At 40.5% G+C, this 22414-nt stretch overlaps 3 protein-coding genes across 3 annotated transcripts; 1 reads left to right on the top strand and 2 right to left on the bottom strand.

Annotated features, from left to right (window-relative positions):
• Window positions 1-16: 16 nt before the first annotated feature.
• On the bottom strand, window positions 17-9375 carry slc7a3b (solute carrier family 7 member 3b). The gene is made up of 12 exons (XM_062476798.1): window positions 9200-9375; window positions 5147-5612; window positions 4683-4844; window positions 4375-4546; window positions 4032-4150; window positions 3720-3942; window positions 3339-3478; window positions 3118-3220; window positions 2734-2966; window positions 2429-2595; window positions 2156-2264; window positions 17-2006 (listed from the first exon to the last, which is right to left on the bottom strand). Exons 2-12 carry the CDS (start codon window positions 5514-5516, stop codon window positions 1864-1866), a joined length of 1941 nt encoding a protein of 646 aa, XP_062332782.1. The 5' UTR covers window positions 5517-5612; window positions 9200-9375; the 3' UTR covers window positions 17-1863.
• A 447-nt stretch (window positions 9376-9822) lies between these two features.
• Window positions 9823-13087, bottom strand: LOC134032745 (sorting nexin-12-like). The gene is made up of 5 exons (XM_062476799.1): window positions 12881-13087; window positions 12288-12383; window positions 12040-12164; window positions 11719-11809; window positions 9823-10578 (listed from the first exon to the last, which is right to left on the bottom strand). The coding sequence occupies exons 1-5, from the start codon at window positions 13043-13045 to the stop codon at window positions 10567-10569; spliced, it is 489 nt and encodes a 162-aa protein (XP_062332783.1). The 5' UTR covers window positions 13046-13087; the 3' UTR covers window positions 9823-10566.
• A 746-nt stretch (window positions 13088-13833) lies between these two features.
• On the top strand, window positions 13834-21415 carry foxo4 (forkhead box O4). The gene is made up of 3 exons (XM_062476753.1): window positions 13834-16019; window positions 16164-17654; window positions 17850-21415. The coding sequence occupies exons 1-2, from the start codon at window positions 15588-15590 to the stop codon at window positions 17622-17624; spliced, it is 1893 nt and encodes a 630-aa protein (XP_062332737.1). The 5' UTR covers window positions 13834-15587; the 3' UTR covers window positions 17625-17654; window positions 17850-21415.
• The last annotated feature ends 999 nt before the right edge of the window (window positions 21416-22414 follow it).

Here is a 22414-nt window from a genome sequence, read left to right as displayed (position 1 = left end):
ACAATTACCAATTAACTAATTTCCATGGAAATTTATTGACAGTTAAAACATTTGCATTTTATACAGCAGCGTATTGGTCTCTATTGTAACAGTTACAGATAATATATTTTCATCAGTTAGTACACTATAAATGTAACCATACTGAAAACAAATCTTAAGACCAGGATGCCTGTAAACATTTAGTAATAATAAGTTACAAAATACGCTGTTAAAGACGTTGCTTGAAACTGGAAACACCACAACATTTTAAATCACTTCATGTTCTAGAATATACAATATTTGCATAACAAAATTAGTATATCTCATATTCTGCAAGTAAAAAAAGCAACAACCTGTTTTCAGGTTGACCCGTGGTCGCCTCACAGTTCCTTGTTTAGACCTGCGAGCTATTCGAGGCCTCTGCAAAACCGTATCAAGAAGCTCCCAGACCTGAACAATTAAATACAACTTAAAATGCCATTGAAAGCACACTCAGAATACCAAGCAAAAATACAAATGTCAAACATCAGACGAAGATTAACCTTAACAATTAATAATCAATTGTACAATAGAAATTATATAACTCATACAACAGAAAGGCACAGGATGAATACCACAAGAGAAGGTATATAGAAGAAAAATATGACAGACCCCCATCTACTTTACATCTAAACAATAATATACATTCATGTCATCAGATCTATAAAGACTATAGTATAAAGAGAGATGACCACATAAAGGCAAAACTGTCATTTATAAGACAATTTGAAATATTAATAGTTATGTACAAAAATATACATATAATCCATCCATTATATTACATAGCCTTGACCAATTGAAGAAAAGTATACTTTCAAAGGCATAATATTGGGACGATAACCAGGATCAATTTAAGTTTATTTGATCCCATCTCACGCTCTCTCAGTAGTGTCAGTGTTGGACAAACATAAGCAGCCTTCATTACAGCGTCATTGTACCTTTATATAGAAATGTTTGTATTTGGTAGAGGTTTATATTATGGTGCAAAAATAAGTTAATTTAACAATCTCATTGAGACTTTTATGGCCAGCAGCAGCCCTTTCAGTAACTTTGAAATGCAGCATACATAAAATTGTATGTATCCAACAAAATAAACATGCATGTATCTGTATAAATATTTTAATCATCTTATGATAAGAAAAATATTATCTTTTCAAAATGGTTAATTCCCTAATTTTAATTGTGCCCCCCTTGTGGGGGGAAATCTATAATTTGTTTCATTGTCAAAAATCAATTTAGTGAAGACTAAATTCTGTGTGGTCTGACCAGATTATCATAAGCACTTTGTGTTGTCCTATTTTTTGAGCAAAATCTGAACGTGTAAGGATACAAAAATGATTGACCTATTTCATTGACTAGAAGACAGACAAATTGACCTGTTTAAGTGGTATCATGCACAGCAAAGTCAGAGGATAACTTTCATTTGTGAAAATGGCTAAATTTAGCTCAAGTTAAAGGCACTATAATAGGAAAAGGACTTAGGTGGAGGTCTGCACCACTTGAATGAAATCATTATGGAGAGAAATGACTGTCAATGGTTAGATATGTAACAATTTGGCATGTTTGTTAATTTGTGTTGGTTAATAATATTAACAATAAGTATAATAATTCACCTTAGAATATATTACTGTACTACTGGTCCTTTTGATGTGCTTAACATTGTGATGCCCTTTCCATTCAACCACTCTTGACACATAACATGAATTACCCAATGAAAGGGACAGGTTAAAACTCTGTCTTAGCGCAATACTTTTATCCCTAACTGATGAAATTGAGGATAACTTCATCCATGTAAACCTAAAATACTATGATAGAGTACTAGAGTACTGCTAGTCCCTTCCTCTTCTAGGGTGTCATGCCCTCCACCTCACTGTCATCATCTGCAAGATAGATGGGACTCTTGGATCGGTGAACCGGCTCAAACTTTCCAGAGTTCTGACTTGCTTCTGAACTGTTCCTGATGCCATAACCAAAATATATGACGAAACCTGAAAAACCGGATGGAATCAGGAAGGAGAAAGAGACAGTAAGTTTGTGAAATATGTGGACAACCCTTTCAGCTTCTAGCCACACAAATGTCAAGAAAACAAGTTTAACAGGTTTAGAAGTTAAGGAATAAATGCTTGATTTCACAAACCTATTGCCATCCACACTGCAAAGCGAATCCATGTAGTTCCATCCAGTTGCATCATGAGGTAGATATTGACAAAAATACTGACTAATGGCAATACTGGGAGTAGTGGTACCTGTGGAATAGAGAGGGGGGGGGGGGGGAGTTAAAATATAAAATAAAACAAAACACTAGTTCAGCAGGCAAAGGGGGAAAGTTTGTCAGATACTGTGTGGAGTTTCTGTTGAACTTGAGTAAACATGGAAAACGCAGGCTGGGTATTTGTACATGACACAGTACCTTGAAAGTAAGAGCCTCTCTGCTCTGAGGCTGTCTCCAGATGATAACCACACAAACGAGGGAGGAGAAAGAGAGCACTGCTGCAATTGTGACCCAAACGGGTCGGCCCTCCACAACCCACTCCCCCCACACGGCCAGGACCACACACAGCACGGTGAACAGCACAGCTACACAGAGAGGATGGGAGGAAACCAATGTTAAGCAAATACTAATAATGTACTTTATCCCAAAATTGTAAATCCCAATATTTCCATAAAAATGTACTTGCTATACTCCTGCCATGAAAGCAGAGGGAGGGGACTCACAGACGACAGCAGTGGTGACGTATACGATGAGGCCGGAGGTCTTGGTTGGGATGTCACAGCTGGGCAGCAGCAGCATCTTGTAGGTGAACCTCTCTCTCAGGGGCCGGGTCTCAAGGCCCTCGTTGCTGAAATCGTCCCCACTGTCTCCCTCAACCATGGCTGCCTTTTCAGGCCCTGCCAGGTCCACCAGCTTCTGGCTGGGGCCGCTGATACTCAGGCTGCCTGGCTGGTACCTGGGGATTTCAATACATGCATGAAAACCATAAACAGATAAACTGGCACAGTGGCCAAACATGCACTCAGATCTCATTGTGTATTAGCAAATGAGATTATTGGTTTAATTGTAGATTATAAAACTGAAAGTAACATCAGAACTGTACCAACCTGAGAATAAGCACACATACAGCCACAAGTGTGTATGCCAGAAGAGTTCCTATGGACATCAGGTCCACCAGGGCAGCTAGGTCAAACAGGAACGCCATAAGGGCTGAACAGGAAACACATTTCATGACTTCAGGCACAGTACTTTGAAAAAACTCTGCTTTAATCTTGCAATGAGATCATCGAGCAAACTGGAGACAGAATGTCAGACAGAATAAACACACCCGCTACAATTCCTGACACAATGGTGGCCAGCAGAGGAGTCTTGGTCCTCACATTCATGCGCGACAGGAAGCGAAAGAGCAAGCCGTCCTCAGCCATGGCGTAGATCACACGAGGCATGGGGAACATGGAGCCCAGCAGACTGTAGACAAAACCACGACAAATACACTCTTAAAATATTAAAATCTTATTTAGAAAAGTAATGAATTGTATTATTGGAAAAACATCACTTTGGCACAAGGAGATGCTAAATTCAGCATTGTGAGAGGGCTCTCAGGAGAGAGTTCAAAATTCTAAATGGTTAGAATTAGAAAATAAAATTAGGATGGAATTTAAACATTTGCATATGGGCACAAGCTGCTTTTGGAAGGCATCAGGCTCACCTAGTGGACAGTGCACAGAGGGAGCCCACAGCCACAATATAGCGGGCAGGGTCCCAGTGAATGTAACTGAATGCCTCCGGCAGGGGGCTCTGGGTGTTCAGCAGGTAGTATGGCATCATCAGGGTGAGAGCCGCAGACACGCCAAAGTACGCAAAGAAGCAAATGAGCAGAGAGGCCACTATACCGATGGGGATGGAACGCATGGGGTTCTTTGCCTCCTCACCTGTGGAAAAAGGTTGTCAGGTTTTGGTTCCTACAGCAAAACCACAGACTAGTACACAACACTGTTGAGGCAGAGAGGAAACGACCTACTTGTTGTGGCTATGCAGTCAAAACCCACAAAAGCGTAGAAACAGGTGGCAGCACCAGAGAGGATTCCGCTGAAGCCGAACGGTGCAAAGCCCCCGGTGCCAAACTGCCGCTGGATGCACCTGGACAAGGAGAGTAACAAGGACCTGGTTACTGCCAAAGTCAACAACTGAGGTCTGTTTCCCTTGAAGTTAAACCTCTTAAAACCCTCTGATCTATTTTCGGTAAACAATCAAGTCCCCCTCCACCCTACCCAATCAACTATTGTCTTGGGTTATTTTCAGACAAAAATAATATCCGTGTCAAAACAATGAACGTCTCAGCAAGCCATCTGGCAGTGACTCACTCAGGATCACTGATATTGGTGGAGTTGATGAAGTCCTCTTGTGTAAGGTTCCAGTTGGCCCGGTCTCCCTTCACCAGGCCTGAGATGATGACGAAGCCGAGCACCACCAGGTTGATCCCTGTGAAGATCTTGTTCACAAGAGCAGACTCGCTCACGCCAAACGCCAGCAGGCCTGTGTGGGTGTCAGTGTTACAAAGCAGTCAGGACACAATCCATCTACATAGCTCCAAACACTTGGTGAACCATTCTCCTAGTTGAAGGGACATATTACGTAGCCCACTCTTACAATGGGGCGATGAGACACTCACCAGTGAGCGACAACACCAGCAGGAGAGCAAAGAGGTCTGGGTAGTCTGCAAGGACCTTCCCAGGAACATTCATGGACATAAACTCTTTAAAGAACTTTGAGATGGCCTGCCCAACCAGGTTATCAAAGGTCGAGCTCCAAGCTCGCGCCACACTTGCTGTGCCTGGGGAAGAGAAGAAGAACGATAGGAAGAGCAGAAGAGGAATAAAACATTTGAGAGAAAATGTGAACCACTCTTGTTCACCCTGTCCTGAATGACTCTGAGGCTATCCATCTGGAGGGCTATTCATCTGCATATTCGTTCATCTTCAGTGCATGCAGACTCAGCCATCCAATTAATTGCTAAATCCCTGAATGTCAAGTTTCCACTAGTCCCCAGAGTAAGATTCAGATTAGTCACATACTGATGTATTTATCATGAATACATGTTTTCCACTTTCGTCTTATCATCCATCTATAACCCACCTATGACATAGGACAGGATGAGGTTCCAGCCAGTAATGAAGGCCCAGACCTCGCCCACTGTCACATAGCTGTACATGTAGGCAGAACCTGTTTTAGGGACTCTGGCACCAAACTCAGCATAGCACAAGCCAGCCAGGACTGAGGAGAGCGCAGCGATGAGAAAACAGAGCACAATGGCGGGTCCGGCCTTTTCCCGGGCCACCTCCCCTGCCAGGACGTAGACGCCAGCGCCCAGCGTGGCACCAACCCCCAGGGCTATCAGGTCTAGTGTTGTCAGGCAGCGGGCGAAGCGGGTCTCCTCCTGGCTGCAGTCCAGCTCCCGGCGGCGGAGCAGCATCTTCCCAAAGGAAACCAGTTTCTTCTGAAGCATGTTGTCACAGGACAGGAACCAGCACTGATCCAGGAATGGGAATATAGACTGGAGGGGGGATGTAGACTGCTCTATGTAGACTGCTCTGAACTACAGCTGTAAATAAGAATGACAAAGAACATTATTTAGGTTAACAGGGTGTGGGAATGGGGATCATAAATGGATGGCACATCATGGTGTGACACATTTGATCTTCATTCATTGTATACTTCCTGGGATTGTAAGAAAATATGTTTCCTGACACTGAAGATATTAGGTGATGATAGAAGTGGGTTATATGACACCATGCTCGCAGTCTGATTTTGTGTTTGTGTGAGGTACTAAATATAAAGAGGCAAGAATAGGGTTTACTCAAATCACACATGATACAATCCTGATGGTTTGGCAAGAAAAGAAATGGCACAACCTATTGTACTCTGAGCAACAGAACATGTTGCATCAGAAAGTTGATTTCACCAGTGTAATAGGTAAGGTTAAATATATTACAAAACGGTAAAAATACAAATAAAAAATGTGCCAATATAAGGTAGGAAGCTTACTTAACACCCTTCAACTCAATAATATCCTACTTAAAATATTCAATTTTCTGCTCCACACCAACACACAACCCCAAACGCCTGTAGCACTTAATGACGCAACATCAAAGCAAGGTGTGGCAATCCATACAAGGTCTCTGACACAAACAATCAAGAGTCCCAAATCATGTTAGTCAGAGGAGTGTGCTCTGTAGACCGTGCCAAGGACAGGCACAACGTCACAGTCATATGCCAACGTCAAGCACAGCTTTCTGTGTATCTCAAGCTGCTTAACCCTCGTGCTGCCTTCGGGTCACATGACCCAAAGGTTCATAACGAACCATTGTTGTGTTTACCCAATTTTACCCAATACAAAAACAAATAAAAATAATTTTCTTTTAACCATTCCAATGTGGGGGGTCTGAGACAGCCCGACAGTTAAAAGAAAATGCTTCACTTTGTTTTTGTATGAGGTAAATTTGTCGCAATACGACGGTGGGTCACAATGACTGATGGGTCAGAATGACCCGAAGATAACACAAGGGTTAAAGAAGTTTGGCCGTACTCCCAGTGATTTAATAGAGTCGGCTCAAACCCAACCACTGGCTGGTAGCCCTAATAGAATGAAAACATGTGGAGGGACTGACCAGTACAGACCCTTCCTCTGAAAAACTGGCAAACCTAGAGGCAGGCCTTTCACAAGGAGCCAAAAAAAAAGCTAGACAAAAAGGGGTTTTGGACAGAAATAGGAGAAAGAAATAAGAGGGGAGAAAGGGAATGGATGCATAGTTGGTGAAAAGGAATGGAAAACTCTGATGAAAGGACTGACTTGACACAGCAGACTGATTAATTTTTTAGCAAGTAGACAGATGATCCCCATACAAGCTGTGCTAGAAGAATATAAATGACCAATCTAAATATACAAAAACAATTCTGCTACTATTCAACTGAACATAGACTATAACCATGGAGTAATGAAAAGGGACATCAAATGTCTAGTAACAAGAGGTTGAGGGTTTTTTCCTCACAGTTAAGCTAGTTAACACACGTTCTTACTTGAGAAGCCATGCAAGTTTAATTAGGCTCAGTCTGGGGCACACCTCATCAAGAGTCAATGCTTTTTGACTGACATAAGACAACACCCACTCAACAATCAAAATATCTTTGACGCAGTCCAACTCTAAATACTTTCAGGTGTGTGCTCTTTCACAATCCCTACTTTGGTATGTACTTAGCTAGAGCGGATACACACGTTGGCTTGTTATGCTGCACGGCACACAATAAATCCTTGCATAACCACAGGGAAAAGCTTCAAACTGCTAGCCCCCTAATCCACTTCCTTGTAGTCCCTTACTTGTCATTTGATAAAATACATAACAAATTAAAAAAAAGGTTTGTTGTAGTCATGACTCCTACATATATGTTTTAACTAGAACAGCATACTAACCAGGAAATTAGCCACAATGTGTGTGTTGCTTGGAAGTGGGGTGGCCTTCAACACAAAACCAACAATATTTACATGTAATATTACACAATCAATGTTTTGGAATATTTCCCTGTTAAATGTCTTTCTTACACACTACTGCAACCTTGCTACACTAGACAGATCCCACAGTATACAGTTACATTCCTGGATAACTTAACATATACATTTGTTGTTTATCAACTATTTTTGATGTTGTACAACTCAAAAGACCCTGATTTGATATGGGAGGCACAGTCTGATATACAGACAATGGACATAGACTACACCGTTTTGGCACAGATAAGAGCTTGCATAGCAAATAGACAGGCTCGAGACTCAATTCAGAAAACCTTGCCCCGGTCATGAAAACCATTATAGCCCTTTTGGAACAGAGTATGGTTTGCAGAAGAATAAATAAGACGGTATAGAATGTTCAATTTCAGGGTCCTGGAATGTATTTTAGAATGTGCATCTCAATGACAAACCCTCTCCAGCTCTGAATTACCAACCTGATGAACACTGCATTTGCTATTCAACGGTTTCCTGCCACCAAAGGGCAACCTAATTATGGGCCGTCTGGACAATAACAGACCACAAACAATCACATAATTCAGCAGCTTCTTCCGATTCACTGAAATTATTACTGTAAAGAGATTGACCATAGGTGAAGACTCTCTTTCTGCATCTTTATAATCATCACACTGAGCGGCTGTTGCATCTTTACCTTGACCCCACACGCAGTAATGTACATCTGCTCAGTCAAGCAACGTCTTCTTGGCGTGCCCTTCAGAAGTACAGCTGGTCATACCAGTTTAATTATGACGCTAAAATAAAACGTTTGTATAAATATTTTAGATGTCAGGTATTAGGAGTAGCCACTTATAATTCGATGAACTGACACTGGTTACAGTCTACTAAGAAGTATTAAAAACTAAAACCTAACTGAATGAATTCTAGCTTCATGACGTGCGGTAGGATGAAAAACAGCGAAGAGGATACGCTTCAGGTTGCAGGTGTGTCAGCCCCATTCTTAGTAAACGAATTACTTACTTATTCGAATAACATTGTGAATTAGTTACTAATTAGAAATTACTTAGTTATTAGAAATGAGTCATTATGACTCATGAGTGTAATGCTGCTTTCAAGCTAGCGAGATATAGGCAGTTATCTCGCTAGCTTGAAAGCAGCATTACACTTCAGTACAACCCCACTAGCAGCCAACCTTAACGGTAGTTATAACTAGTAACTGTAACCCTATCTTCTGCCACATATCCACGGAAGTTCCTAACAAGGCCAAAAACCCAACAGAGGTTGTGGGTCTCGAGTTTGCTACAAGTATTAGTAGCAAAGAGGAAGTAGCTAGCAATATTTGCTGTTGCGCGCGTCCGTAGCTAGCTAATTAGTTGGCTTCAAAATAATCAATCAATAATCAATCCATAGGTAATGAAAACAAGACGCGAGATGATAGTTGATGTGATACAACTATCCCAGCAGTACCACTGTGGCAAAGATGACAAAAAATGAATACAAAATTCAATGAAAGTAATCTGTCTAGCTAGTTAACTTCATAAATGTGACTCTGAAACGGTTAGCGTGCTAGCAATAGTGGTGAAACAACAAACGCTACATTTAAAAGCGATGTTTAGATGAAAGACCGATGAAAGAACGATGAAAGAACGATGAAAGAACGATGTACAACATACCCTATGTCGATTAATGGGATTTTCGGCGATGGACGCCTACGATGGTGTGCAGTCTACAGAGTAAACGTGTTTCAGGGTATTCAGTAAACAGCTATTCCTCAGACACACACAACGGGGAAAAGCTACAACTCACGACAATGAACACATGCAGAATGTAAAGCTTACAACCAGCGTGGTTTGATTGGCTTAGTATGTTCCAATCCCGCCCCTCTCAAATGTCGTTGCAACATTCCAATGACGATTGACAAGAAGCATAATTCACTTATTCTGAACAAAATGTTCGATACTTTATTTCGAAATGCCACTAAATATTGCAATGTCTTACCAATGCTAGCGATAATGATACTGGAATAGGTAAAACATCAAATCTGGGGTATTGAGCACTGTGGCGTTGGGACCGGAACAACCATTTTTGGCAAACCACAAGGGCGTGGGAGGTGGGCACCGACGTCATTGGAATGTTGGGTACTACCCTGAGGAAAAGGGTGCCACACGGATTACACGTTTTTCTTTTATTGTGTAGTGACAATTTATTTTAAAATCTGTCAAACTGCTTCATAAAACAAACCTGTGTCCTTGTGGATAATTAGTGTACAGCAATGATGAAGAGACAACCAGTTCCCTTGGATCCACAATGATTTAATAAACTGAACATTACATTATCAATCAATGTATAAAAATGGTGAATTCTCAGCAGCAGCTATGTATTTGAAAATTGATCAAATACACATGAAAATATTGTTGAACCCCCCCTCACCCCCCACCCAAAATAGTGTTGCTTAATCAGTCATAGACTAGGCAGGGGGTCAGGAAGACGTCACAATCACAGGGCAGCAGAGAAACGACTGTCTTTGGTGCTTTCTGGTGAAATGCATGGCTGAATAAGAGGCAATGGATGCACCTGAGGACCACCACATACCTTCTGAGAAACTTGACAACTCGTTTGTGTAGAAGCAAACTTTGTCTATTGTCGCAAGTGTCGATAGAGAGCAGTTTCAACACATTTTAGAAAGAGTTGAAGAGTAGCAACACGAGGTTTGGATGTCAGTGTAAAAAAAGACACTATGACATGTACGGTGAGCATAGGTTTCAGTTAAAGTCTGCATGCAAAAATCCCCCTTGATTGACAATGTATTCACCTTTCCAGGCTACTGACCTAAGCTCTACACTCCATTAATATATTGCGGCAATTTCTTGGTTGATAGATAAGAACAAGATATGTATATATTTACACAGTATTTACACAGAGTTCAGACATATGCAGGCATTGAAGGAGAAGATGGTCACCTGCACCACAGGTTTTTGTTATTTAGTCAAACAGCCAGGGCTGGGTTGGAGGCTGGGCTGCATGCACCTCATCACTTTCATCACTGGCACTGCTTTAAAAACAAAAACAAATTACATGTAATTCATAGCCTCATTGACATGTGCATACTTCAATCTTTGCTTCAAATGTACTCAATATATTTAAACTGAGGTACAACATTTAAACCAACATTTACATTTCTTACACAATTTCAGATGGGCTGATGAGTAACAAACCAACACAATGTTGATGCACATAGGTATTTTTACTATACTGGTATAGTATAACCGCATCAGCATAATGCATGCCCTCTGAATACCATAATGACTTATGGGTCCCAGTCCTCTAGTATGCCTTTGTGACCAGTTGTGGACAACAGATTAAGAAAACAGCACGAGGATAACTTTTACTAATACGCAGTGATGATTCACCCATGCACGCCACACATACCAGAAGAAAAATAAGAAAGTGAAATGCTGTTAAGTGTCACTACAAGGTCTTCACTGACATCCTAGCTGAACAGCAATGAAGTAAAGCTGATACATCTCTTGAGACAATATAATTGAACACAACATTGTTAACCCCTGCCCCACCTGTATAAAATATTTGTTCAATAACCATGCATTTGCATGTAAAAATCTATAACTATGGTATTAAATTGAATAATAATTGAATTGAATAATTGAATAATAATTGAATAATAAGCATAAGACAAGACTTACTTTATTCACACCTAAAAAAAAAGGGTGGGGAAAACATTGTAAGACAAAAAAAAAGACCTGTGATAAAGAACAGATTCTACACAGCTCCTTTCCAATGCTAAATCCTATTTCATCATTTAAGCGGATGGTCTGCCCTGCCACCTGCTATATGTTGTACTTGTACATCTTACATATAACATTCCAATACATGAGACACCAAACACACAACACACACACATTTGTTGAGAAAGGAGCATTATGTGCATCTGATGATATGCATAAAAAAAATTCCACATGGTTCTGAGTAAATGTGTAAAATGTATAACATGTTTTAACTGAGGTTAACCCTGTTTGTATACATTATGAATATTTAAATTATTTAGTGTAAAAATAAATGCTTTTTGTTTGCAGAGAATGTATTGTAGGTGTAGGTTTATAAAAGCCACTGCCTTTCTGACACTTAAGAATCTCCCACCAAACCAGCCTCCCACCCAACCCTCCTACTGGCGTACTTTTCCAGGAATGTAGTTCCGGTCAATGGACTCATCCTGCAGGAACATGTGGAGACAGCGTTCATTCTGAGCCAGGGGATGGCCTGCGATTCTGGTGAGAAAATTATGACATGCAGGGATAGCATGTATCATTAGCAAGCATGTGTCATCCGAGTATGATGTATGGAGATTACCATCAACCCAATACTGTTGAAGGAAGACTTGATGTGAAGTGCTTTTAGATGGTGAGAAGTTAGGGAAAGAAACCCTAAGACCTTTCCCAGCTCCTCACTTAGTTTATGCTCATTTTCTAACCACAGAACACACAGTAACTGTACAAACCTGTTGATAAACTGCTCCAGGCCTATTCTCCGCTCCTCAATGAAACCCTCTTCAAAGATACCCTCATCTCCTCGGAAGGGCAACTGTCTCTTCAGAGCTTTCCCAGGCAGAGGGGGTACCACAATCTATAGATAGCACAAAACTCGAGGCTCTGTAACAATACGCCTTCATTGCATGTAATAATTGAGACCATATAACACTGCTAGACTTTTTTATCATCATGATTTTGCATGATCACCTTCACCTACCTTACTATCTCGTTCCAGCTCATTTTTCAGCCACTCAAAATCGCTGTATCTTCTCCGTACACATGAATCCTTCAATTTAAAGATCGGTAGGTTTGTCTGTGGGGTAAAACAAATACGAGTTAGCAAAAACTCAAAATAATGATGATGCAGTCTGGTAACATGGGCGTACGACACAACTTAGCTATGTGATTCATGTGGGTGACCACATCATCTCTAGTAGTTGTGATAAATATTTTTGTATTTTCAAACAAATACAAATACAAATAAGACACACGCTGAAAAAGGGATGAATTCGAATACATCATATTGTAAGACATACACCCGACCATCTACAATTGTAGTGGGTTGCCTGCTATCTCACATTAGCAGATCTATACATTTCGGTGCCTACCAGAGCATCTTTATGACAATAACATAGCAGACGGTACAATTTATTCAGTAGACAAAAGTGAGAAAAGCTAAGCGGAAACGAGTGAGTACTGTCTAGACTTGAACTAAAAACCCCTCCCAACCACGGACCTCCCAACCCCTGTTCCAGTTGCGAGGCCTTGTCACACTCGCAGTGCTATTCCATCACCAACGCTAACACTCACCCGCATTCGCACTTGGTATGTTGTGAATCGGTTCCGGCCGACCCCGACAGTTTGTGGGTCATAAACATCAATTTCGAGAAAATTGCTCGGGGGACCATAAGCATCTGTAAGATCCTGAGGTTTGGAGTTTAATCGGCGAGTATCTGCTACCGTAGGGTCGGACATTTTCGGTTTCAGTTGATGCAAATCTCTAAACGATTGCACTCAGGAAGCGTCCTCCTTCTTCAGCCAATCGAAGCAGAGTATACGAAGATCCCACCCACTCGAAGAAACAGAGTGTACTTCTTTCATTGTGGCAAAAACAAGTGTGTAGTGTCCAGTTAGGTTAGCCTACTTGAAACAATAAAAAATAAGAATAAAGTTTTGTGTGTAGTTATTATTACTTGATCTTATTAATACTTAAAATGAAGAAATGATTTAATATAGTGTTAGTATCACAGTACATTATCTTTTAGATTTAGGGTTAAATTGACATGTCACCCAAACAAATAATCAGTGGAAAATGTCCTATGGTGGGTGATGAAAAAGTTATATATTTTATACAAATATCTACAATGGGAATATACATGATGATAAAGAAAGCCATTCAGAATTCATAACGGAATTAAAGGTGTCATTAATCTAGTTTATTAGACGAGACACATCTACCACAGAATGTTCAGTCTGTCGTTTGTGACATCCACTTTCCTTTTCTCAGACAGGCAAAAAGACTCATTAATTGCATTTCAAGTCAAATAGACTTTCACCAGCAAGGGAACTGAAATGTGTAGCTTTCTACTCTTAGTACACTATTACATAATTATAATTCAGATTATCACCTAAGCACTGTAAATCATGCCTGAGTCCATAAATTGTTTGTTTGAGCTGTACTGTATTAAAACCTCCTTGTGTTGCACTTATCACATCATGTCTGACTTCAATTCCCAGCATTCCTCCATACGCAAGCGCAGAGTGTGTCGTCTGGCAGTGGTAAACAGACGTCAGAAGGGAGTCTTCGCCTCGAGTCAAAACAAAGCAAAACAAAACAAAAAGATCTACTGTTAATTCATATTTGGACATTTACATGATCTATAACTCAGATAAAACATATTATTTAATCTCTCGGATGTTGGAAAGAGGGGATTGTAACCGTTTTTACGACTTTTTAAAGGATTTTAAACTCCGAAATAACTGGAGTTAGCCAGCTCGGCTATCACGCTATTTCAAAACTACGTCGGGGAGTTCCTGAGGTGTTCGCGAGTGGATTTAAAGATTTCGTGGACTACGCCTTTTGCTTCATATATACTTTTTACGGAACAAGGATAACTGGTACAAATCAGCTACATTTGGAAAGTGCGAGCATCGTGTGCTGCCGCTGCGGCGTGTCGAGAAACATGGCAGATGGTGACACGCGCTTGCCCACAATGTGGAGGAGCGTACAAACCTGAATCAGTAAAACAGACTTTCTCATCTATTATTTCTCTTCTGCTTTTATAATAGACCTGCATGATCAAACCGTTACAGAAGTGTTAACTCTTGGCATATTTGTTGACTAAATAGTGAAGTCAAACAGGGGTCTAAAAGCCTGTTGTTAGGCTACTGTTTCGACACATTTGAGCAGTTCCTAAACCATTGCGTCGATAATCATTTAATAATTGTACATGTGAAATCTTAATTCTTTATTCTATTGCTCAGGTTTTTTAACGTAGATGTTTTAATTCGAATGAATTAGGTAACGTTAGTGTTTACTCGATTATTTTAGGAAGCGGGAGGTCTTCGTGCGCAGAAGCGAGACTGCACGTTGTTTACAAGTGTAGACTGAAGCCATGTAAATCGCTCTTTTGTAAAAGTGACCCACTGTAGTAATCCAAATTTGTTTGGTTTTTATCTAAACTTTGTTGAGATGTCTAGATGGTTTGAGAGAACTTTTGAACAACGGTCTGAAACGTTTATTCAGCCATTTATTTGATAATCATTGCTGAATAACCACCATTTATATCGAGCATTTAGTTGCTTTTTATGATCCCAATTACCAGATATTTCTTTTTAATTTGAAACGTGACAAAGTTAAACAAAAACGTGCTATGTTATTTACTCATAATAGCGCTCCTCAGAAACGCTTTGCCATTATTATAGTCGTCAGTGGAGCATCAGATGGGTTAGTCATTCATAGCAATTTTCAATCCTGATGTTTAGATGTGCATGCATGTTCTGCTCCCTTTGTTCTTTTTTAAACAAAGGAACCCACATTCTGGCTCTCTATGTACTTGCTCTATGTAAATCGGAAGGTTTATGATAGTTACTATTAAGGAGATTATTTGTGTCCCCTAATCTCCAATCTCAGGATTAACTGAAGCTATTGGTGTATCCAGATTATTGAGTCCATCTTCTCCCCCAATAGTAGACTTCAGACTGTGTTATTTAGCAAACAAAAATCAGTATGTATTGAAAAAATCTATGTTTAGAAACAAAATTAGACCAATGTGAAGTTGCAATACAAGTCTTAATTTGTTATGAAATTGGCCCACTTGCTCAACCAGGCTTGTGCTGAAGCACGTGCCCTGGTCACCTCACTTTAGACACCTTTTGGTCTTAATTTTAATATCATTTTATTTTACTATCTACTGCATAACCAGATTTTCCAGTCGTACCTTTGTGGTACTTTATTGTTGCCACTTAAGAAATACAACTGCTCTTCAAGGAGAAAATCATTGACCTAAACGTCACAATGGAAGAATCATCAGTACCCCCGATTGACCCAGATTTTGAGCCGCAGAGCAGACCTAGGTCGTGCACATGGCCGCTCCCGAGACCCGACATCTCAGCTGTCAAATCAGAGGGGGCAGACGGTACTGAGTCGGCTGCTGGAACCCCGCCTGCTGACGAAGATAAGCAGGAGCCTCAGCAAATCACATCCGAGCCTGAGAAAGTCACAGTGTCTGAGGGAGGAGTCTTAGCTGGAGCGGGTGGGGCGACACCTAGAAAGGGATCATCACGTCGGAATGCATGGGGGAATCAGTCTTATGCTGATCTGATCAGTCAGGCAATTGAGAACTCCCCTGAAAAGCGCCTTACCTTGGCACAGATCTATGATTGGATGGTGAAAACTGTGCCTTACTTCAAAGATAAAGGAGACAGCAACAGCTCTGCAGGATGGAAGGTAAAATAACCAAATCATTCTTAAAATTCTTTACATATTTGCACCGTTGGCACACATGTTATTCAATGTTACCACCTTGCTATTTACACTAAATACATTTGTAAATTTTTCTCTCTTTCCTATCGATCCCTTCTATCGTTTTAGAATTCAATTCGGCACAATTTATCACTCCACAACAAGTTTTTGAGGGTGCATAATGAGTCCACAGGCAAAAGCTCTTGGTGGATGCTCAACCCAGAGGGGGGTAAGACTGGAAAAGCTCCCCGCCGCCGAGCCGCCTCCATGGACAACAGCAGCAAACTGCTAAAGAGTCGAATGAGGGCCAAGCAGACCAAGAAGCAGGCAGTGGCAGCAGGGCTAGGGGGGCACAGTGGGGCCTTGCAGGGGGATGGAGGCACAGGGTCTGGGGGCGCCGATAGTCCCAGCTCCTCCCAGCAGTTCCCTAAATGGGGCAGCCCATCATCCCGTGGCAGCCTTGACGACTCTGACATGTGGACCAGCTTCCGTCCGAGAACCAGCTCTAATGCCAGCACTCTGAGTGGCCGTTTGTCCCCAATCGCCCCCGGACAAGAGGATGAAGATGACCTGCCAGAGGAGGGGCTTCTAGGAAGCTACACCACAGGCAGTCTGCCCCCAACCCTCACAGAAACCCTCATGGAGGAGCTGGACTTGATAGATGGACTTACACTGATGACCGCACAGCAAGGAGGTGCTAGTCCCAGCACAGCCCCACCAGCCCCCCCCACCCCACTTCCCTCTGCTGCTACTCTGCTGCCTCGGGGCTCCAGTTTCCCCTCCTTCCGCCAGATGCAGCCAGCCAACCTCCCCCAGGCCCCCACCCAGCCTGGGGTGCAATCCTCCATCTCACAGTGTGGGAGCAATAACTCTAAACCCTCAAATTTTGGTAACTCTCTTTTCAATCCAATACCCAGTCCTGGCTCCCGTGGGACTGGTCACTATGGCCCTCATGTACCCTCCAGCCTTGAGGCGCTGCTCACCTCTGATTCTCCACCTCCTAGTGATGTCATGATGACTCAGGTAGACCCGCTGATGCCTAGTCCTGGTGGGGTGGGACTGATGGGTTTGGGGGGAGGCATGGTAGGAGGTCGGCCCAAGCAGAACCAGTTGTTGTTGAGTAAGGGACTTGAGACAAACACAGTGGCATCCATGGGTCTGCAGTCTCAGCTGCAGTCCCAGCACCATCACCAGCAGCATCACCATCACTCTCAGCTGGGCCTGGGCATGATCCTGTCTGGCATGACCCATGAATCTTCACAGCTCTCTGCCCTCAAAGCCCAGCACACACAGGTGCCAGGAGTGGGGCCTCACCACGGAGGGGGCATCTCAGCCAACTCTGGGGGTCTGCAGGGATTAAGTCAGTTTGGGACTCCTTGCTTCCTGTCCAGCCAGGATCGCCTGCCCACAGACTTGGACATTGATATGTTCACAGAAAACCTGGATTGTGATGTGGACTACATCATCAACAGCGACCTCATGGATGGAGAAAGCATCGACTTCAACTTTGACCCCATAGTGCCAGGCGGACAGGGCTACAATGGCCCGGCAACCACACAGAGCTCTGCCCATAACTGGGTGCCTAGCTAACTCCCCAGTCAACCATGTTGTGTTAGCCAGGTAAATTGATTCATTTGTATTAAACACTCTACATAGTTCCCTTGCCGTTTACGAACACCTTTACATTTGTTATAGACCCAATAATCTGTCACAATAATATGCTTTTTTGGGGGAAATAATGTGCATTTTCTCATTTGTGTGTATTAGTCAATGAGAATACCTTAAAATAAGAGTTTCTGACCATTTCCATTGCAGGAGAGGATTCCAAACTCGTCTTCATCCACAGCAAAAAACACGCCCCAGTACATTTTTCCTCCTCTCATCCCGATTGGCTGATGATCCAAAGCTATTTTTAAATTTAAGTTGTACTTTTGAGTCTCCTTTGGATTTAAAGACAAAACCAGACCTCATCCATGTCATGTGCCAATACGTGTGGAGGGCCAGGGAGGGAACACTCTATGCACCCAAACTTGATCTCAGTAACACTTTAGCAATTTTTTTTGCTATTCTCACTTTTTGACTGAATTATAATTTTTCGTCAGAATAAATGTCAGTGACATGTCAATGACAGATAAATGTGTTGGAGTGAAAAAGCACAACTAACAACTCCAATATATCTGGATTTAATATTACAACTATTATAACACCAAAATAGCTTTAGAATTGATATATGGTACCCCTCTCATCCCAAGGATGTCTGGAAGATGGAGCTATCTGGAGAAAAGGCCAGTTTTCTGTTTAACAGTAGTTGGTAAAACATTTTAGATTTGAACATAACAGACTTTTTAAAAAGACTGCTGTGTGAGTGTTTATGTAGGAAACTTTTGTACTTACACTCCACTGTGCAGTTCCCAGAGACTGTACAATGCAGCTGGACTACTCCCCTTAAGCATCCCACCGTGACATGGACATAGGCAGATGGTGTTTCTAAAGTTCATCAACGGCTTGATTTAAGAATGCATGGTGATTCAAATTTTGTTTACGCAAGTTGATCCATCTGTGTGTATGGTTAGTTTGTTGGTACGAAATGCATGTTTTTTCTTCTCATTTAAGATATGCATACTGCGAGTTATTACTTAGTTAGAGGAGAATTTAGGGATTCAACAGTATGGGGTGATTGTATGATATGCATTTACAGTTTGGCATTCAGTACTTATGCTCAGTGTGTGCTCGTGAGCAGAGTAGAGGTCACTTTGATTGAATGTTTATCTCCCGATGTGCATTTACACTAACATAATGAAGAAATGTGATTTTGGAATATTTCCAGAAGGGCATTCAAATGGAATTTTATTTGCCAACAAATCATTTTTGGCAAGGTGTTATGAGAAAGTAAGCAGGATACCTCTGCTGCCAGATGGGCCATCTGATGTCTTTGCAGAGCTTTTGTATGTCTCTGAAAGCACACAGGTTGGAAATGATATTCCTACAGATGCAGCTCCCGCACTCAGATCCGTGAGAGGAGAGGGAGTCCAATTAAGGTTAAATCATTTCATCAGAATCGACTGTATACATGGCTGTGTCAACACACATAACATGCTATGCAAAATCAATCAGGAGAACTAGACAAAATCTTGAAGGACATTGTAAAGATCACTTCTTGAAGGGTTTTGCTTTTTAATGTGGATTTTTGGTATGTTGTATCCCCATAATATAGGGATATAGGGGCTTCATGTGAGAAGATTGTCTCATAGATTACACTTTGTTATACAGTACTAACAGTCGTTTTATGAAATTAATACAATGTGTGAGACATTAAGAAATGAATATATTTGACTATAGTTTTAATATACAATTTAGATGGAGGTTATAAGTGAAATGTTAACAGATTATATTACTAATCAGAAACCTTTTTTTTTTCTTTTTTTTGTTACATTGGAGAGAACAATTTCAGATAATCTTCATTTTCTATATATTCTTTTATTTTTGTAAAAGACAAGATGCATGTAGATTTTATACATAACCAAAGGAACACTAAGAATTGCATGGCAGATGGGGAGTGCTTGGGACAAAATGATTTCAGTGTAGATAAGCTTAAGAGCCTGTCTTAAGACATTGGAGATGAAACAAATGCAGGTGAGGCTAAGTACATGTATACTTGACCAGCATAACAAAAAAATTGAATCCAAATTGATTTGCCATTTGGTTCTTTTGACTTGACTGTTGTAAAATGGTCAAGTCAAACCCAAGTGAAACACCCAAGTGAAAATAACCTGTGCTTGGAACTTACACAACAGAGAACATTTATCCCTCTGTCCGCCAAGCAGTAAAGACGAATTCTCATCTCAGACAAGATGTGAAATTGATTACTTCTCAGGGTCATTAAAAAGAATATCAATGGAAAGATAAATAGCAACCTCCTTATTGGAGTAATCAGATAATCATGAGAAAATCAATATTTATTTTAGTTTATTTCTCTGGTGAAACACAAGACTGGAAACCAACAACCCCTACTTTTCTGTTGATTTGCTGATGATGTGACATAGACTTAGCTTGGATTGGAGTCACATGAGTGAGTTATAATTAACAGGTATTCAAATTTTGTTTCACACAACAGTAAAAAAGAGCTCAGTAGTCATGTATATCATAACAGTAGTATTGTCTAAGGTTGTTAAACTGCCAATATTGAACACTATAGCATGTAACTTGGTAGCAAGATGCAGATGTCATTTTCATGTCGTTTTTTGATCATAATGTGTTTGTGTTAGGCTGAAGTTTATATTTAATTATTTGTTTATTACAGTTTTTTTTATCTATCATTGAAAGTGTTGTTTGTGTTTACCAGACTTTAATTTAGAAATGCATCCCCACAGTCTGACATCTTAACTCATATATTTACTTTAAATGGAAAACATGAGTTGAATTTTTATAAAGCACTCTGTTCTCAAAAAATGGTGCTTAATGTCATAACCAACATACCTTAAGAGGGCCATAATGCAACTGATGTATGAACAGCTTTCAGGGCCTTGAATAATTTGTATACAGCAGATATCTTGAATGGTTACAATGGTAGTTGTGTATGATAAACACTTTTCTCTTTTTCTTGTATGTTATTATCCCCAAACATTGTCACTTAAAGAATAGGTTTGTATTACCAATTGTGGAATACCAAGTCGTTTTCAGGTATTCTTTTAAGGTATGAAATCTTTTTTCTTCATTCTCCCCACTTTTGTAAACCAGATCCACGTTTCTGTGCTTTTACAGAGAATTTTATTTTCTATTTTGCTACAGCTCTTTTGTAGATGTTCTTTCTTATTCTCTTTCGTTCTCTGACTCTTTGATAATCAGTTGGATTGAAGTGGCTGTGTGACTTGTCTGATTAAATCAGAGTGGTGCGTGATTTGAAGAGTACAGGTTATGGAGGACCCCCCCCCCCCCTTCCACCACCCAGAAACAGTATTTGTAGGGCCATGCCTTGAACTCTCTAGAGGAATCACCACACCCCACTAAAATGGTATGGAATTTTTAACATTGTTTCCCCCAATCTATGTAATCATAACTGTCTTTATATTTCTTTCTTCTATTTCTGTACTACTCAATTTCTTATAATTAAAAGTAGCAGTTAGTTATGTTTCTTATTTTGAAATAAAAATGGCCCCACTTAATACAGTATTTTAGTATGTGGACAGTTTTTTTATTATTGTTTTGGGAGGTGGGGGGGGGGGATTGATGAGTTGTGCATAGCCAATATGTGTTGATTAATTTTTGATAGTTTCTCTTATTAAATGTATTCCCTAATCTTACTTTACATATTGTAAAGTCAGCCAGAGATGACAGTGAACGCAGCTCAGGACAGTCAAAATAAACCTAATCTGTTAAACTAACTTTGTCCAGTCATTATTTTATGACTTTCTGGTGTTTCTTAGTTGTATAAGCTTTCAGAACACAATAGGGCTGAACTATTTACATAACCCTGATTGGAATTTTCCTCTGGAGAGCAATAAAGTTATCTATCTAGATTGGCCAATGGCTTAGTAATGCATAGCTCTAGAGATCAAAAAGCGAAAATTGAAAGTTGTCCTGATAAGTTTGTATCTTAACTGTTACCTTCATGGTTAGAAATGTAGCTGGTTACTAGGGGTGGGAATGTTTTGGTACCTCACGATTCTAATCAATTCTTGGGGTCACGATTCAATTAAAAATCGATTCACGATTTTTTATCAAATTTCGATTCAATATATGCTTACATTATTTTTTGTACTTTTTTATAGAAAAAACCCAAACTTTTTTTTACATTTGTGAATCGATGTGAATTGCTAGAAGAGTGCTTTTCTTTGAAAAATAAGGACATTTTTAAGTGACCCCAAACTTTTGAATCACTTTTTTAAATTTGTGAATCGATGTGAATCGCAATTCATATGTAAATCGTTTTTTTCCCCAACCCTACTGGGTACCTAAATGTTTGGTAAACAATACATATGCAATGTTTCAGTAGACGAGTAACTTTTTAGCTGGTTATTGTCTTTCAAATACATAGTCTTCAGTTCACAACTTAACAGGACAATGTTCATGTAATCCTTTTGTTTCAGTGAATGTTGTCCCTACTCTGAATCATGCTGTGACGTTACAGTAGCAGGCTAGATTGATAACACCGGCTGTCAAGTGAACTGCTAAATTAGCTAATGAAGCTTGCTAGCTGGTTTACTTTGCTGGCCGAGTAGTTTCACACTTTGGTTAGTACGATCCGGTACGGTCACAACAGTACGATTAGAACTGAATTGGAACGCCTGGTTACTGATTGACAAAACACTGACTTCCGTTTTTCCACGTTTGTTACAAATGTACAAGCATAAGTCTTCAAACGAACCACTTTTAACCCTTAA

This window comes from Osmerus eperlanus, chromosome 13, assembly GCF_963692335.1.
Source record: "Osmerus eperlanus chromosome 13, fOsmEpe2.1, whole genome shotgun sequence".
Classification (NCBI taxonomy): Eukaryota; Metazoa; Chordata; class Actinopteri; order Osmeriformes; family Osmeridae; genus Osmerus; species Osmerus eperlanus.
This window is presented reverse-complemented; position numbering and strand designations above follow the sequence as displayed.